This window comes from Vulpes vulpes, chromosome 2 (genome assembly GCF_048418805.1).
Source record: "Vulpes vulpes isolate BD-2025 chromosome 2, VulVul3, whole genome shotgun sequence".
In the NCBI taxonomy this organism is placed as follows: domain Eukaryota; kingdom Metazoa; phylum Chordata; class Mammalia; order Carnivora; family Canidae; genus Vulpes; species Vulpes vulpes.
The window spans coordinates 45,394,176-45,412,787 of NC_132781.1; the positions used below are offsets into that span (position 1 = coordinate 45,394,176).

An 18,612-nucleotide genomic window follows, 5' to 3' on the forward strand; every position below is an offset into this window, starting at 1 on the left:
GAGAGAGGCAGACACAGGCAGAGGGAGAAGCAGGCTCCCCATGGGACTCAATCCCAGGACTCAGGGATCACGACCTGAGTCAAAGGCAGACACTCAACCACTGAGCCACCCAGGAACCCCTTCCTTGTTTTGTTTTAAAGGTTTATTTGAGAGAGAAGGAGCACAAGCAAGGGGAAGGGTAGAGGGAAAAGGAGAAGCAGTCTCCACTAAGGAAGGACCCCAATGGAGGGCTCCATCCCAGGACCTTGGGATCATGATCTGAGACTAAGGCAGATGCTTAATGCTTGAGCCACCAAGGCACCCTGATTTTTTTTTAATCAGACTTAACTCCCAGGTTAAGCCTTAATCCACATTCAAAATTGAGATATAACCTCCCAAACTTTAATGTTTATGTATATATATGTATGTATATATACAAGGTCATAAGTTTACATACACAAGTGTTTTAGTTACTACAAACTTTGTATCTTGCCTTTTTATTATGAAATTTATATTAAAAATTTCTTTTTAAGAACATAACTTTTTAAGATTTTATTTATTCATGAGAGACACAGAGGGAGAGAGGCAGAGACACAGGCAGAGGGAGAAACAGGCTCCATGCAGGGAGCCTGACATGGGACTCAATCCCAGGACCCCGGGATCACGCCCTGGACTGAAGACACCCGCTAAACCTCTGAGCCACCTGAGCTGCCCCAAGAACATGACTTTTTTTTTTTTTTTAAGAACATGACTTTTAATGGCTATGAAGTATTCCCAACTTTTCACTAGTGAAAATGCTATTATGAGCATTTTTGCTAATAAGCTTTCCTTCTTTTTTTTTAAGATTATTTATTTGAGAGAGAGTGAGAACACGAGAGGGAGGAGGGGCAGAGGGAAATGAGAAGCAGATTTCCTTCTGAGCAGGCAGCCCAACATGGGACTTGATCCTGAGACTCTGGAATCATGACCAAGCCCAACTCAGACGCTCAACAGACTGAGCCACCCAGGTGCCCCAGTGAAGACTTTTTTCTTATTCCATTAGTATAAATTCCTTGAAATGCAACTGCTGGATCAAAGGGTAAGAACTTTTTTTTTTTTAAATGATTTTATTTATTTATGAGAGAGAGAGAGAGAGGCAGAGACACAGGCAGAGGGAGAAGCAGGCTCCATGCAGGGAGCCCGATGTGGGACTCGATCCCGGATCTCCAGGATCATGCCCTGCCCCAAAGGCAGGCACCAAACTGCTGAGCCACCCAGGGATCCCAAAGGGTAAGAACATTAAGGTTTATATTGCCAAATTGCTCTCCAAAAAGTCTGTACAATTTATACTCCCACCACTGGTTTTGAGTTCCCATTTCCCCCATATCCTTGCCAAACAATATTTTAAAAATCACTGACAATTTGGGGCACCTGTATGGCTCAGTCTGTTACACCGTTTACTTTTGGCTCAAATCATGATCCCAGGATCCTGGGATTGAGCCCTGGGTCAGACTCTCTTCTCAGTGGGGATTCTGCTTCTCCCTCTCCTCTGCCCCTCCCCCTGCTCATGCCTTCTCTCTGTAATACACAAATTCTTAAAAATAAATAAAAATCATTGACAATTTAATGAGAAAAATCTTTTTTCTTTTTTTTGAGAAAAATCTTTTAAAATATCATCTTTGATTCTTTGGTGTTTTTCTTTCTTTTTAATCTTTTTTTTTTTTTTTAAGATTTTTATTTATTCATGAGAGACATACACAGAGAGAGAGAGAGAGAGGCAGAGGGAGAAGCAGGCTCCATGAAGGAATGTGGAACTCGATCCCAGGACTCCAGGATCACGCCCTGGGCCAAAGGCAGGCGCCAAACCGCTGAGCCACCCAGGGATCCCTCTTTGGTGTTTTTCAAGTTTACTATTTGTTCTTCTTTTGGGAAGGTTACTTATCCAAGTCCTCTGTTAAGGAAAAATGGTCAATTTATGCTTTTCACTCCAAGAACACCGGTCCACTCTCTAAAAGCCACAGTGGGGTACCTGGGTGGCTCAGGGATTGAGCGTCTGCCTTTGGCTCAGGTCATGATCCTGGGGTCCTGAGAGCAAGTCCTGCATTGGGCTTCCCATGGGAAGCCTGCTTCTCTCTCTGCCTCTCTCATGAATAAATAGGTAAAAATCTTTTTTTAAAAAAGATTTTATTTATTTATTCATAGGCACATAGAGAGGGGCAGAGACACAGACAGAGGGAGAAGCAGGCTCCATGCAGGGAGCCCGATATGGGACTCGATTCCAGGTCCCCAGGATCACACCCCAGGCTGCAGGCGGCACCAAACCGCTGCGCCACCAGGGCTGCCCTAAATAGGTAAAAATCTTAAAAATAAAATAAAATCCACATTGATTGATAAGGGCACCTGGGTGGCTCACTCAGTTAAGCGCCTGACTTTTGGTTTTGGCTCTGGTCACGAACTCAGGGTTGTGGGATCAAGCCCCACATCAGGCTCTGTGTTCAGCAGAGTCAGCTTGAGATTCTCTCCCCCTGAACACCACTCTCTCTCAAGTATATCAATCTTGGGCAGCCCGGGTGGCTCAGCGGTTTAGCGCCGCCTTCAGCCCAGGGCGTGATCCTGGAGACCCAGGATTGAGTCCTACTGACGGGCTCCCTGTATGGAGCCTGCTTCTCCCTCTGCCTGTGTCTCTGCCTCTCTGTGTGTCTCTCATGAATGAATAAATAAAATCTCTTAAATAAATAAATAAATAAATCTTTAAAATCCATAGTGATTAATGTGGTGAATATTGTGGTAGCCCAGATGTACTCTAAAAGAAATGAGACCCAATTATTAGGTACAGGGTTAGAAATGACTTCTTCCAGAATGACCAGAAAAAGTACATTTAAAATTTAGTAATGGGAAAAAAAAATAAATTAAAAAAAAATAAATTAAAAAAAAATTTAGTAGCGAGGGGCATGCCTGGGTGGCTGCAGTTGAGTGTCTGCCTTCACGCTCAGGGCATGATGCCAGAGTCCAGGGATCAAGTCCCGCATTAGGTTCTCTGCATGGAGCCTGCTTCTCCCTCTGTGTTTCTGCCTCTCATGAATAAATAAAATTTAAAAAAAAAGTAGTGGGGAGAAATGAAAAGATAAACTTTAGAAGTTAACCAGAAGTCCTCAATACAGAATGAGTACACCCTCTCTTTACATGAAATGAATAAATGAATGAATGACGAGACGCCAAGACACAATTGCACATTTCTTACATTGCAAAGGTCCATCTGTGGAATTCATGGCTGTAAGCTAAAAAAAGTTAATATCCCACAATCAGTAATGCTGGCTGTCTCTCCAACTCAATATACTGAAATAGATGCCCAGACCCAGGACTACTTATCTACAGTGAACACAACCGCAATAGTTTCAAGTGCTGAACTAGAGAGAGAATTTTGGTTATGAATATACCAGAACATGGTGTTGCTATATTCTGGAGTTTCTCTTCACCCAAATGGATCACTGAAGGAGGATTGTTCTTATTCAAGTCTGGTAAGCAATGAGATACATGATCATTCTGCCTATTACTGCTAGGCTAATTCAGTGATCCTTTAGGCCTGCTGAACTATGCTAAAGGACTGGGTCAGAGTGAGCTCCAAAGAGACCTACTTAAAGCACTGCCTGGTCAAGAAAGCCTCCAGTGCAAAGTGGTAGGGAGGACTCTTACACCAGCAGAGTACCCATGGTTTAGAAAATGATGCTAATGACACCTGGAGAGGAAAGCTCCTTTGCTAGAGTTTACTCAACTACACGCCAAGGTGCAAAATGGTTTTTCACTAGTTGCCTTTTTGGGACAATGGTTGGCAGACAGTACTCAATAAATGTTAGATATTATTGTTGATGAACAAAATTCTGAAGTGAGGGGGGCACCTGGGTGGTTCAGGAGTTGAGCGTCTGCCTTTGGCTCAGGTCATGATCCCGGGGTCCTGGGATCGAGTCCCTCATCAGGCTCCCTGCAGGGAACCTGCTTCTCCCTCTGCCTGTCTCTACCTCTTTCTGTGTGTCTCTCATGAATAAACAAACAAAATATTAAAAAAAAAAATTCTGACATGAGGGAAAGAGGTTAAATGAAAGCCTATTCCCAGCTTTTTTTTTTTTTTAATTTTTATTTATTTATGATAGTCAGAGAGAGAGAGAGAGAAGGGCAGAGACACAGGCAGAGGGAGAAGCAGGCTCCATGCACCAGGAGCCCGACGTGGGACTCGATCCCGGGTCTCCAGGATCGCGCCCTGGGCCAAAGGCAGGCGCTAAACCGCTGCGCCACCCAGGGATCCCCTATTCCCAGCTTTAAGAAGCTCATAGCATATCTGGGGATATAAAAGCATACACAGTATCATTGGTAGGCAAGAAACAAAGCAGCAGGTCTTAGGAAGACATTACTTCCCTCCTGGCTTTGACTTTCCACTGGAGATGTATTCTTACAAAAAAACAGTAGCAATAACAAATTGTGTTTATACACCAAAATCACCACGAAAGAACAGCTCTGACCATCCCTGAACATTTCCAAGGTGCTCTTTTCACTCTAAAAAGGAAGGTAACCACTCCCTGTCACCAATTGTTATGGTTCCTCCATTACTCTACTAGTCCAAATAAAAACATGCTTTGTGTTTGTTTTTTGGGGGGAGGGGAGAAAAGTTTAGAAGAACATATAAGACTACAAAGCCAAGGGGCCTTAGAAAGATCACTGTGAAATTATGAAAAGAAAAAATGGCAGCTCCTCTGTCATAAACATAAAGGTAGAAGCTGGTTCATTTCTTGCTCAAATGCTGTACTGTAAACTGGACCCACAATTTCTTTCTTTTTTTTTTTTTTTTGGCTTCGCTTGGCAATCCTAGCAGTCACAGAAATACAAGCAAAACACCAAGGAAAATCTTTAATATTCTTTTTTTTATTTATTATTTTTTTAAAGATTTGTTTGTTTATTTATTTATGATAGAGAGAGAGAGAAAGAGAGAGAGAGAGGCAGAGACAGAAGCAGGCTCCATGCCTGGAGCCCGACGTGGGACTCGATCCCCGGACTCCAGGACCGCACCCTGGGCCAAAGGCAGGCGCCAAACCGCTGAGCCACCCAGGGATCCCTCTTTTTTTTTTTTTTTTTTTTTAAGATTGTATTTTTAAGTAATCTCTACACCCAATGTGGAACTTGAACTCACAACCCCAAGATCCAGAGTTGCACGCTCTACCCACTGAGTCAGCCAGGCCCTGCTCTAATATTATTTATAAATTTCTTCATATTCTTCTAAGATTTTATTTATTTATTCATGAGAGATACAGAGAGATAGAGAGGCAGAGACACAGGCAGAGGAAGAAAATAGGCTCCATGAAGGGAGCCCGACGTGGGACTCGATCCCAGGTCTCCAGGATCACGCCCTGGGCTGAAGGCGGCACTAAACTGCTAAGCCACCGGGGCTGTCCAATTTCCTCATATTCTAATGATACTGTAATAATTCCACCACAGGAATGCCTTTTTGTGAACTGCTGAAGCAGTCAGATATATGGCCCATCAACCTTCGCTGATCCAAACTCCAGAAGGGAAGGGAAGAGAAAAGAACATAAATTTCAGATAAGCCCAAACCTCATCAGCTATGTGTCTCCTTTACCCTACTTCATCTCCTTCCAACCACAAACAGCCAAAGGCAGGAAGTAAAAGGGCGGGAAAGGAAGGAGATACAGTCAGTCTAGAGAAAAGAACCAATAACCAGTTCTCATTGCTGGGACTTAGCAAACCTTTCTGACTTGTCCTACGTAAACCTGGCTAGTATTCTGAACATGCAGTTATGAACAAACACACTCAGAAATCAAAATCAATGCAAGCAGTTAGATATTCTTTTGGTTTCTGTACATGCTCATTACTTCTAAGCATTTTAACCCTCAGGTTACATCAATCTTTAACACCACCATTCCCTGAGGTTTTATGAAGAATACCTAAAAGCTCTGTGGGCTAAAACAGGCCAGGTCACTTCTGGTATGGGTACTACCACAGCAGCTCCATCATCAGCTTCTTATATCAAAGCATTTCCATTTCCCCCCTTCCTCTTTCCTTAACTCCCACTCCTTTCCTTCTCTTCTGCCTATGATATTTATAAAAACTGCTTAAACACACCCCACCACCTGTCCAATACAAAGGGCTAAAAATGCTGCTGACTTTCATCTGAGGTTTCCTAAAGAGGTATCAAATATCTGGTCTCCTAAGCAAATAGAACTTTCTAAAAATGGTGGGTATCAACATGGTACTTTGCAGATTCAGAATGATTGGGTTTGATGAATTCTGGTTTGCCATTTACTAGCTGTATGAGCTGTTATTTAACTTCTCAGGGTGCCAAACACCAATGTAATAAAATTCCTAAAAGTTGCTGGAACATTACAGGTGCTTAATCAAAAGCAAATTCAGCTTAATATCCTGCCTAAACCTCTCAATTCCTTTAGAAATGTTTGATTAATCCCAAACCCAAAGTCCTCTGTACTGTTTCCCAGAGAAGATTTTACAGTATCTCAAGATGCTTCTTAAAAAGTCTTGCGGTCAAATGCCTGCCACTCTTGGGAGGGTCATACTTTCACATGAGCATAGTAAAGGCTGAGAAGTCCTGCAATAAATAAATCTACTTTCTTTTATCATGAAATCCTTTTTCTGTTGTAAACCTTTAAGTAACTCACTGAAGAACTTCTCCAGAACCACTGGATGGAGGGATACTTTCTGTAATTGAGGAATAAAACACAAGGACCGGGTTGAGAACTGCAAAGATGAGGTACACAAATGAAACAGACGGTGGAGGTACAAAAAGGCAACAACGGGTAATGAACAGTCCCACTAGATCTCTAGAGAGTGGTTTGGTCCAGCACCACCTTGCAGAGGCAACACAAACAATAACCACTCTAAATTTCTGCCCCTCACCCACTAGAAGAATAGGTAGAAGGCTCTGTCTGGGTTAGGCAGGTAACAACAAGTGCCATCATATTTCTATGTCTTGGATCCAAGGTCCTTTCATACTTCTTGATGCACTCCAAACCCCTCCACCCCAGCACTTACTCTCTTACACATGCTATCTTATCAGTGCTCACCAACCCACACCATGCCTGCCTATGAGCCTCTGAATGCTGAGAACAGTTTTCCATTTTTCTTCAACTCCTGCTCTCCCAATCTCATAGTTATGTATGTACATAAAACTAATATAGCTAATACTAAGTATTTACTACATGCTAGCCCCATTCCTAAGCATTTAATACACTAAAATTCACTTAATCCTCAATACAAACCTATGAGGTCAATATTATTATTTCCTCTCTTTTACAAATGAGGAAATTGAGGCAGAGGCAATTTAAAGAACATGCCCAAAGTTATATAAGTGGTAAGTCGCAAGGAAGATTCAAACCCGAGCTCCAGAGCTCAAACTTATAATTACTCTCCCAGCTCACACTTGCTCAGTTTTGTTGATTGTCTACTGGCCAAGGTCTAGCAATACCTCATTGTTTGAAGAAATGTATGAAGCAATGATTGCAAAGCCTTCCCAAGAGGTCTACCTTGGAAGTCCAACCTGACAGAGTATGACCAGTAGACTTGCCCAAGCCCTGCCTCAGAGCCCTGAAGCACAACCAGGGTGCTCCCAGACTATGGCAGCCTGCAGAAGCTACACATCTAATTTAAAAAGATTCACCAGAAAAGGTTAAAAATACCCGATCTATCCTACCCCATGCCCCTAAAAACTGTATCTGAGCCATTCCATATTAATTCTACCCATGTATTATGTCCACAAAATATGCTATATAATCCTAAGCAAAAAGTTCATTTTTCATCTTCAATTTGCCAAATAAGTATTTAAAAGCCTCATCATTGACTTTTATTTTATTTATTTATTTTTTAAATTTTATTTATTCATGAGAGACACACAGAGAGAGAGAGAGAGGCAGAGACATAGGCAGAGGGAGGAGAAGCAGGCTCCATGCAGGGAGCCTGATGTGGGGACTCAATCCCGGGACTCTGGGATCGTCATGCCCTGAGCCAAAGGCAGAGGCTCAACCACTGAGCCACTCAGGCGTCCCTCATCATTGACTTTTAGATAACAGACATGTATTGTCCAAATACTAAAGCTAGTTTCTTCTTGTCATCCTTTCCTTTTGGTCTTTAAACAGAACATAGGACCCTGTGACAGAAACAAATCTTCTATGAGCACTGTTCAGATCTCAAAAGGAAAGAGAAAGAAGTACAGAATAGTGTCAGCTCTCTAGTCAGAATTCTGAAGTTGAAAATCTGGCTCAGTCATTTATCAGCTGTGTGACCTTGGGCAAGTTCCTGAATCTCTCTGTTTCCTCACCTATAAAATGAAAATATTTTAATAAATAGAGATTACAGTATTTCTCACCAGATTGTTATAGACAGAAAATAAGATAAGGCACAGAAAGTACTCAGCAAAGTACTTGGCACAGAATAACCAGTCAATAAATGTTAGCTATTAATACTCTACACGCTTTTCTAAAATTAAAGAAATTCCTCTGTATAGTTTCAAAAAAAAAAGAGCTTGACGGGGGAGCAAGGAGAACAAAGATTAAGTAACCTTTATAAAGACAGCAACTCAATCAATTGCTCTATGTGAAAAACTGGGCACATTACCAGAAACAAGAATTAACACAATGCCTGTGAACTTTCCACACCCCATCCACAAACTCTGGCAATCTTCACCTTCTCTCTTGAGCCAAGGATTTGAACTCCTATCTGTTATGAAAAGGTGGAGCTCAATATCAAGGTAAGCGCACAGATATAAAGTCATAACACGAAGGTGTGTAGAAAGCTCAAACCAGCAAACCTGCCTGTTGTCATCTCCAAATTTTGCAAAATGCATACATAAAAGGTTGAAAACTGGGGGTGCAGGAGGTTGAAAATTGAGTTTCAGTGACAGTTTGACATATTACTGCACTGTAATGCACAACCCTAGATACCAAGAAGGTGGTGAAAAGCACAACATATCGGGTTTAGGGCAAATTTATGTTCTATCAATATTCCTGTCTCATGTTATGCTATTAAACCAAACAGACTGGGACGCCTGGGTGGCTCAGCGGTTGAGTGACTGCCTTCAGCTCAGGGCATGATCCTGGGTCTGGGGATTGAGTCCTGCCATCGGGCTCCCAGTGAGAAGTCTGCTTCTCCCTCTGCCTGTGTCTTTCATAGATAGATAGATAGATAGATAGATAGACAGATAGATAGATAGATAGATAGATGATAGATAGATAAATAAAATCTTAAAATAAAAATTAAACCAAGCAGACTGAGAAGACCTAGGATAATTCCTGGATTTAAAGATCTCATACTCTTTCTATAATTGATACGTGTTAGCAACAGAGACTGACTATCCCGTCTCCCTATTTCTGGCCAGAGTGAATGAATCTAAATTAGGACTATCCCTAAAGGGCAACTTTGCAAAGGCTGGCTCAGGAGGCTCCTAATTCTTATGAGACTGGCCTGGAGCTAGCCTCAGCTGGTCAGAAGAAAGCTGCTTCAATTTGAAAAATGAGAAAGACTACAACTCTTGGTGCTGTTACACAGATGATGGTAATCTGACAATAACCTCAGAATTACTCTGTATTTCACAAATTTCAAGTACCAAGTGCATGAACCTCCTTAACATTCTCCAAACAGCTCTAAAGGCATAAGTAGGACAGTCACATCTCAGTGACCCTTGGTTAAGAAAGAAAAGGGCCACAGCCCCAACTTACTGAGCAAGAAGAGGCCCTGACATACGACATTGACAATGCTTAAGTCCAATGAAATTGGAAGTTCCATTCACTTTCAAGGAAGGGACTGTTTCCACTGGCTTATTTCCTGGAGGGGTGTGGGGCACAGAATCTGTCCTCCACAAAATGCCCTGAAAACTAGAACCCTCTAATTGTGGAAAAGAGTCTCTGGACGCCAAGATCTCTTGGACACGGTCAGCTGGACATCAACTTGTTCTGGGCTGATCACAGAGGGCTTACTTCTGTCACCAAGGCACTTAGCTCACCACCTTCGTCCTCCACGGGGGAAGAGGACAGTAAAAAGTATTTTGGAAAGATGCCCAAGAAAGGAAAAAGCTGACCGGTTTCCTGAGGGTGTCTCCATCCCTCCGGGCTAGTATGTGGTGACTTCCTATCAAAGGCCAGCAGGGGAGAATAGCTCTCCAAACCAAACCCGGCTCTCTAACAGTACAGGAAATGTTTCAAGCCTAAAAAGCCACTTGTAGGATTATCGAATTCATTCTGGGAACCGCTGCCAAGTGATGCCCCCGCAGTGCCAATATCCCCCTCCGCTCTTTGTCCCCACGTTGCCCGCCCTGCCCTAGTGCCTGGCCCCGGCGCTAGCCCCACCCTGGGACCGAAGCAGTTCCCCTTCCCCTGGGCTGTCCTCCCAAGTCACACCCAGAGGCCTGGGTCAGCGGCTCCTCCTCCACACACACACAACCGCTAGTGGTGGGAACGAGCCCGGGCACCAAGGTACCCCCATGCCAGGGTCACTCCAGCCCTCTGCCCACGTCCCTCGTGGAGGTTAGCTCGCGAGGGACAGCCGGTCAGGCTGGCGAGTTCCGCGGCCCTCACCCCGCCCGGGGCCTCCCGTCCCGTCCGTCCTCACCGGGCGGAGGCTGGGCGGGCGACGGTGGCACAGACGGGCGCGGGCCGCTGCTGTTGATGATGTAGTGGGAGACGCGCGAGTTCTCGGAGACGCTGAGCACATAGTCCCCGGGGCTGGTGCTCGAGTCCCGCACCAGAAACACCCCGTGCCGCTGGCCCTGCAACAGCGCCACCGCCTCCTGCCGGCTCAACCGCCCCCAGTACCAGCTACTCCGCTCCTCCGAGTCGAAGTTGCCCGCCATGGCCGCCTCCGTGCCTACACGCTGGGCCGCCGCCGGCACGCGCGCCCCTCCTGCCCCGGCGCCCGCCGCCCAGCGGACCGGCTCGGGTCTCAGCTTCACAGCCGTGCCCGAAATGGCGGCGGCGGCCGCGGGCCTTCCCCACCGGAAATGACGCGCACCTTGCCCCCGCGAGGATGCCGGGAAGGGGACCGCAACCCGCCATGGGGAGAAGGGCAAAGGACAGCTCGGGTGTGCACTGCGCATGCGCTGCCGTGTGCGTCGCCGCCTGGCGGGGATCGGGACTGCAGGGGATGGAGGGGCCAAATCCAGGGCCGGTGGTAGGGGCTCAGCGAGGAGTCGGCGGAGGTTTGTGTTTGCGCTTTTGGCCACGCGGCTCCAGGGTTCGAGTTCCTGGAAGGCCCGGGAATTCTAGGCAGCAACTCCGAGACACAATTGGACTACAAAAGATGTATGTGGCCTCAGGGCCTGAGCTCCTGGAGACTTTGGTCTTTTTCTGGTGGTTCCTTCATCTTCTCTCTAGACTGGCTTAATTAAGTATTTTGTTTGCACTGATTGACTCAGCAGTTATTGACACCACATTTGCTCTGTGGGTGCAAAGGTGATCAAGGTTTGGGCCCTGACCTCACAGAATTCACAGACCAGTGGGAGGAACCAGGAACAATGACAAAGGAATTCCAGGCACTGTGAGAGGGAACCAACAAGGGGCTCCAGCCCAGTCTGTAAAGGGATTCAGTCCTCCACCTACCAGAGGAGGTGGCTTGAGCTGAATGTTGAATGGCAAGTAGGGGAAGAGCATGCAAGACAGAGCAGAATGTGCCAAGCCAGGAGTTCTCTGGATTGAGTCTTTCAAGTTATTTGCCCAGATTCTTCTAAACACTAGTCGTGGCCAGGGGTATCCTCTATTCTCCCTACTATCGTGATCTCTGTCTCTGTATTCCATATCTGTATCTGTATTCCTGTGAACAGCGTGTTCACTGGTGCCCTATAGACTTGCTGCTCTAAGTACATTGCACACATCTGACAGCGTGTGCTTTCTAAATTACAACTCTAAGACTGTTCCTACCCTGTGCACAACTTTTAACAGTCTCCAGAACTGGGACGCCTGAGTGGCTCAGTGGTTGAGCATCTGCCCCTGGTTCAGGGGGTGATTCTGGGATGTGGGATCGCGTCCCACATCAGGCTACTTGTGGGGAGCCTGCTTCTCTCTCTGCCTACATCTCTGCCTCTCTCTGTGTCTCTCATGAATAAATAAATAAAATCTTAAAAAAACAAACAAACAACAGTCTCCAGAACTTAAAATTCCCAGTTTAGGTCACAGCATAAAATGAGGTCACAGTCTCCTCTTAACAGCTCCTACATGAACCTTGTGTTTCTTCTTTCTGGAATACCCTTTCACTCCTTTCTGATCTCAATCTCAAATGTCTTCTCTTTTTTTTAATTTTTTTTTATTTTTTATTTTTTATTTTTTTATTATTTATGATAGTCACATACAGAGAGAGAGAGAGAGAGAGAGGCAGAGACACAGGCAGAGGGAGAAGCAGGCTCCATGCACCGGGACCCCGACATGGGATTCAATCCCGGGTCTCCAGGATTGCGCCCTGGGCCAAAGGCAGGCGCCAAACCGCTGCGCCACCCAGGGATCCCTTTTTTTTTTTTTTTTTTTAAGATTTATTTATTTATTTATTCATGAGAGACACACAGAGAGAGGCAGAGACACAGGCAGAGGGAGAAGCAGGCTCCATGCAGGGAGCCTGATGTGGGACTTGATCCCGGGACTCCAGGATAACGCCCTGGGCTGAAGGCAGGTGCTAAACCTCTGAGCCACCCAGGGATCCCCCTGTCTTCCCTTTTTTGACCAACTATCACTTCCTCTCTGCATCCATAGCCCTGTGTCCATATTATTTCCATTACAGTTCCTACCCATTGTACTGTAATCCTTCATTCACAGGTCTTTCTGTGTCCTACACTAGAACTCCTCAAAGGCCACAGTGTAGTGTAGTGTATCCTTTTTTTTTTTTTTTTTTACATAAGTTTATTTTTTATTGGTGTTCAATCTGCCAACATACAGAATAACACCCAGTGCTCATCCCATCAAGTGCCTCCCTCAGTGCCCATCACCCATTCACCCCCACCCCCCGCCCTCCTCCCCTTCCACCACCCCTAGTTCGTTTCCCAGAGTTAGGAGTCTTTATGTTCTGTCTCCCTTTCTCCTAGTGTAGGAGGCACTACATAAATGTTATAACAGCTACCATTTATTCAGGGAATACTGCCTGCCAGGGATAGCGCTAACTGCCTTTTTAGTATGGATCATCTCATTTAATCCTCTTAACAGCCTCATGGGTGGTATTTTACAACTATCCTCATTTTACAGGTGAAGTTCAGAGAGGTTAAGTTATTTGTCCAGAGACACACAGCTGCTGTGTAGGGAGCTGGTATTCAAATCCTAGAAGGAGCAGAGAGCTGTGGTCACTGTGCTGTATCCTCAGACTTCTGGAATAGGCACTGATGTGGACAGGAGGTTGGAAGAGGATGGCAGAAATAGACATTAAAGAAAAAAAAAATCAGCCCTGGGTTTTGATCTTACATGAAAAACACACCTCTTCCGGATCTACTGCACACACCCCTGGGCCTGCTCTGGGAAGGGAAGGGGAGTGAAGGCACCTTCCCTGCTGTGACTCATTGTGACCCTGGCTTAGTCACAGCGTGTTACCACAAGCCAGTAGCAGAAGCCATCCCAGTGTGAATTCTGGCTCTTTGGGAAAGAGAGGTGTCTGCTCTTCACTTCTCCCAAATGGCGGAGGTTTGAGGCGGGGCCTTACCCAGAGACTGCTTGTGGGTTCGATTACAGAAAATGGACTTGAAAAGAATAAGGGCAAAATAAAGAGGAAGAAAGGAAGGAGAGAAGGGAAGGAGGGAGGAAGGGAAGAAATAGATTATAACCAAGATGGAGGGGATCCCTGGGTGGCTCAGCAGTTTAACGCCTGCCTTTGGCCCAGGGCGTGATCCTGGAGTCCCGGGATCCAGTCCCACGTCGGGCTCCCAGCATGGAGCCTGCTTCTCCCTCCTCCTGTGTCTCTGCCTCTTTCTCTCTCTTTTTGTGTCTATCATAAATAAATAAATAAATAAATAAATAAATAAATAAATAAATAAACAAATCTTAAAAAAAATAACCAAGATGGATAATAAGCAAGGAGATTGGCAAGGAGGGGAGACCCTGACCCAAGGGACTACTTACATGTGTTTTTATTGGAGCACAGAAAGGACAACATGGTAGGAACAGAAGTGGCCTTGGGACAAATTGAAGGCAAGCCCATCCTGCCCCTACTTCCTTTCTCTTCTCCTCCTCCTCTCCCCTTCATACATTCAGGATTTGCAGTTAAAATCGTCACACACACACACACACACACCTGATAAGCTTGAGATCTGCCCTACAAAGAATGTGACCTTCCTGAGATGTCTGGGTGGCTCAGTCAGTTAAGCATCCAATTCTTGGTTTCCGCTCAGGCCACAATCTCGCGGTTGTAGGATCAAGCCCCATGTCGGGCTCTGTGTTCAGTGCAGAGTCTGCTTCAGATTCTCTCCCTCTCTCTCTCTCAAATAATAAAAAAGTTTTAAAAATGAACAAACAAACAAACAAAAAAAACCCTGTCAGAATGCCTGGATAGCTCAGCGGTTAAGCACCTGCCTTCGGCTCAGGGCATGATCCTGGAGGCCCTGGGATCAAGTCCCACATTGGGCTCCCTGCAGGGAGCCTGCTTCTCCCTCTGCCTATGTCTCTGCCTCTCTGTGTGTGTGTCTTTCATGAATAAATAAATAAAATCTTTAAAAAAACTAAAAACTCTGTAAAGTTGGAAAAGAAAAAGAAATTCTCTCTACCTCTCCCTTTGCCCCTCCCCCTGACTCAAGCTTGAGCCATGTCTGCGGGTGCTCTCTCAAATGAATAAAATATTAAAAAAAAAAAAAAAAAGAAAGAGAGAAAGAAAGAAAAGAAAGTGACCTTCCTGCTTAGGAGTGGCTCCTGGTACTGGAGTAGGGGTGGGGGGAGTTACCTGGAAGAGGAGCAGAAGTAAAATGGGAAAAGAAAGGGAAGGCTGCCCTGTTCAAGAGAAAAACACACCAAAGTCCTTTATTCCATACACTCCTAACTAAAGAAAGGCATTCCTTATTTTAGCAGTGGAGAAGCAGGGAGTCAATGACCTGCCTAGTCTTGCACTGTGTTGTCTAAAGTAATCAGAGGGGGAATCCCTGGGTGGCTGGAGATCCCTGGGTGGCTCTGAGGTTTGGCACCTGCCTTAGGCCCAGGGCGTGATCATGGAGTCCCGGGATCGAGTCCCACATCAGGCTCTCTGCATGGAGCCTGCTTCTCCCTCTGCCTGTGTCTCTGCCTCTGTGTGTGTGTGTGTGTCTTTCATAAATAAATAAATAAAACCTTAAAAAAAATAATCAGAGTTGTGCCATACAACTGTGCAGGTTGTGCACTGCACAACTCCAGGGTACTATGCAATTGGAATCTTCTGGAGTTGGGCTATTCATACACAATTCTCCTTAAAAAAAAAAAAAAAAACAAACTAGAAAGATTATTTGTATCAAGATGACAAAAATATTGCTATTTAGAGAAAAAACTGACAGGATTACCTTCCAAAGTGTGTGTGTGTGAGAGAAAGAAAAAGTGGGTGAGTGTATAGAGGTACAATTCATATTAGTACAAAAATACTACTCTGCCCTGTTCTCATCCATGTATGAAGACAGGGAGAAAGAAAGGAGACACAGAAATCTCCAAGCCTCTATTGGAGTTTCTGAAGTATGAGAAAGAGAGATACCCATCTCCCAGTGGGTAGCCCTTCATTTTGCAGAGACAAGGATCAGTCTTAAAATGTGTAGAGATGGGGCACCTGGGTGGCTCAGTAATTAAACATCTGACTCTTCATCTCAGTTCAGTTCAGGTCTTGATCTCAGGGTCATAAGTTCAAGCCCCGAGTTGGGCTCCAAGCTGGGTGTGGAGCCTACTTAAAAAAAAAAAAAAAAAATGTGCAGAGGCAGACAGTAGGCAAAAGCTCTGTGGAAAAATGTGAGGGGACTCCAAAAAGGGTCTTGGGGAAGAGAGCATGCTGGGAACCAAGGCAGGAGGCTGGACCTTCCCAGAAACATCGATGAGATGTTCCCAAGTGGCAGCATGCTGTAGGACTGCTGAGCATGCGTTGTCTGCCTTGCTGTGAGGTATGTGCCTCTCACTGCCTCCATCCTTTAGGAAAGCTGCTCATACAGATGCACTTGTGGGAGGGCATCCAAGAGAAAGTGTCAACTTGCTCATCTCTGTCCTCTCAGAGGTGAGGAAGTCAGGAGCACCTGAAGCAGGTAAAATGAAAATATGCCTATCTTCCCTTCTCCCACTGCCCATTCCTCTCTGGCTCCACTGATTCTTCTTCTTTGTCCTTTGACAAGCTTCCTCCACACTTTGCACTTGCTGTTTCTTCTGCTGGCTACCCATGGTCCCTCTCTCACCACTGTCAGCCTTCTGCCCCACGTTGCCCTCTCAGGGAAACCTTCCCCTGCCAGTGCATTTGGAGCTGCACACTGCACAGCCACCTTTCCCTCTTCCCCTTCTCTGCCTTTTTTTTCTAAAGATTTTATTCACTTATTCATGAGAGACACAGAGAGAGGCAGAGACCTAGGCAGAGAGAGAAGCAGGCTCCATGCAGGGAGCCCGACGTGGGACTCGATCCCAGGACCCCGGGATCACGCCCTGAGCTGAAGGCAGATGTTCAACCGCTGAGCCACCCAGGTGTCCCCAAACCCTTGTTTTATGGAGCTCATGTTGTAGAGGAGAAGAGGAAAATAAAGCAGAGGGATGCCTGGGTGGCTCAGTGGTTTATTGAAACTCAGTGGCTCGAGTTTCACATTGGGCTCCTTGCATGGAGCCTGCTTCTCCCTCTGCCTATGTCTCTGCCTCTCTCTCTGTGTCTCTCATGAATAGATAAAATCTTAAAAAAAAAAAAGGGATCCCTGGGTGGCTCAGCGGTTTGGCGCCTGCCTTTGGCCCAGGGCGCGATCCTGGAGTCCCGGGATCGAGTCCCACGTCGGGCTCCCAGCATGCAGCCCGCTTCTCCCTCCTCCTGTGTCTCTCCCTCTCTCTCAATCTCTGTGTCTATCACGAATAAATAAATAAATAAATCTTAAAAACAACAACAACAACAAGGTTTTGGTGGGTTTTTTTCTTGCTATATCCCAAGAGCCTGGCAGAGAGCCTGGCACACAGTAGGCGTTAGGTAAAAACTGGCTGAACAAACAAATGGAGAGTCAAGTGCAGGCTCTCGTTCAGAGCCTGAATTAGCCTCCTGCAATTGGCAGGTATCTCCTGGAGGGCAGTGGACTTCCTGCAGGATGTGAGCCAGGGGTGCAAAGCATTCTTGATGACATCTGCAAGGACAAGGGTCTTCGGTTACATGTAGGTTATGTCTGTGACGTCACCCTGGCATACACTCCAACTTGCTAGAGAAAGGAGTCTTGCTCCAGTTGTAGAGCTAGTAATTACACCCAGCGCAATGCTTATCTTATCTGTAGGCTTCTTGCAGCCACTGTTACTACTGATAGAGTGGACAAATTATTGTGGTGCTTTTATTCTGTAATTGGGAGGGGGAGTGTCAAATCTAGGTGTGCATGGGATTGTGTCAAGCCCAAGATAGTCATACATTCATCAGGAACTTCTGTTCTAGATGATGAATTTAAACTCCTCAGCAGGTAGCTTGCCACCAAATTAAGCTTTTTCGTGCCTTTAAACCCTTCTGGTCACGTCTTTCCACTTGGGAAAACTCTTAGTCATCTGTGGAGTTCTGTGGATGCTTCCTGCAACACTCAATCCCTTTCTCCTAGAGGCAACACTCTGATGCTTTTGGGAAGCTGTCTGCTCCCCTCTCTTGACCATGAATCAGGTGTGGTTCATGCTGCTTCTGTCTGGGAGTGGGGTAGGGGGTTAGACAAATGACCCAGGCCAGGCAGACAGCTCAGAATATGCCCTTCTCCCTAACTATAATGATTGAGGCAGAAAAGAGCACTTCATTCAAGTCAGCCCACTGTGAATCAGTTCTGAGACTTTCGAATTACTGGGAAAGACACTTTTTTTCTGCCACCCATGCTAACCTCACAGAATGAAAGCCCACAGCTGCTGGTAGCTGCTGCCATGCCACAAGTAGAAATCTTCCCTGACAGTGGAGCCACTATAGAGAAAGGCTGAGCCAAGATATGGTTCCAGACACATTCCTGACAATGTTGAGTGCCTAGAAGCATCTCTACCCTGGGACTGCTAGGTTGCTAACGCTAATAAATGCCATTTCTGCCCAGGCCAATTTAGATTATATTCCCCACTTGCAACAGAATTTGGAGCCTATCCTTTGGGACCCATGCCAAGTGTCACCCTCTCTGTCAAGTGTTTGGAACCCTTCTCCCTGACTTGAGTCAATCACTAATCAGTGAGCCCCTCAGGGCCCACACTTCCCACCCTGGGCTGCTTCTGTCTGACAGATTGAGGGCCACTGGGCAGCAACTGTGTGTGCTGTGTCTTCCCCAGGGCCACAGCACTGGGCCAGGCTGAGCAGCCCTTCTGTAGTCAGTGAAAGAGCAAGTCCGGGGCCACCTGGGGGGCTTGGGCAGTTAAGCGTCTGACTCTTGGTTTCAGCTCAGGTCACAATATCAGGGTTGTGAGATTGAGCCCGGCATTGGGCTCCCTGCTCAGTGCAGTCTGCTCCTCCCTCTCTCTCTGCTTCCTCTCCCCCACTCATGCTCTCTTTCTCAAATAA

General features: G+C 45.8%; 1 protein-coding gene across 2 annotated transcripts in view; it reads right to left on the reverse strand.

Moving 5' to 3' along the window:
- Nucleotides 1–10,971, reverse strand: part of CRK (CRK proto-oncogene, adaptor protein) — a 29,969-nt gene extending 18,998 nt beyond the window's left edge. Inside the window, exon 1 of one of the 2 annotated variants that reach the window (XM_026016108.2) lies at nt 10,579–10,971. In XM_026016108.2, the coding sequence (XP_025871893.1) occupies nt 10,579–10,819 (241 nt within the window). In that variant the 5' untranslated portion in view covers nt 10,820–10,971. The remainder of the gene's footprint in view (nt 1–10,578) is intronic. The other variant, XM_026016107.2, reaches the window with a different exon arrangement.
- Between the last annotated feature and the right edge of the window lie 7,641 nt (nt 10,972–18,612).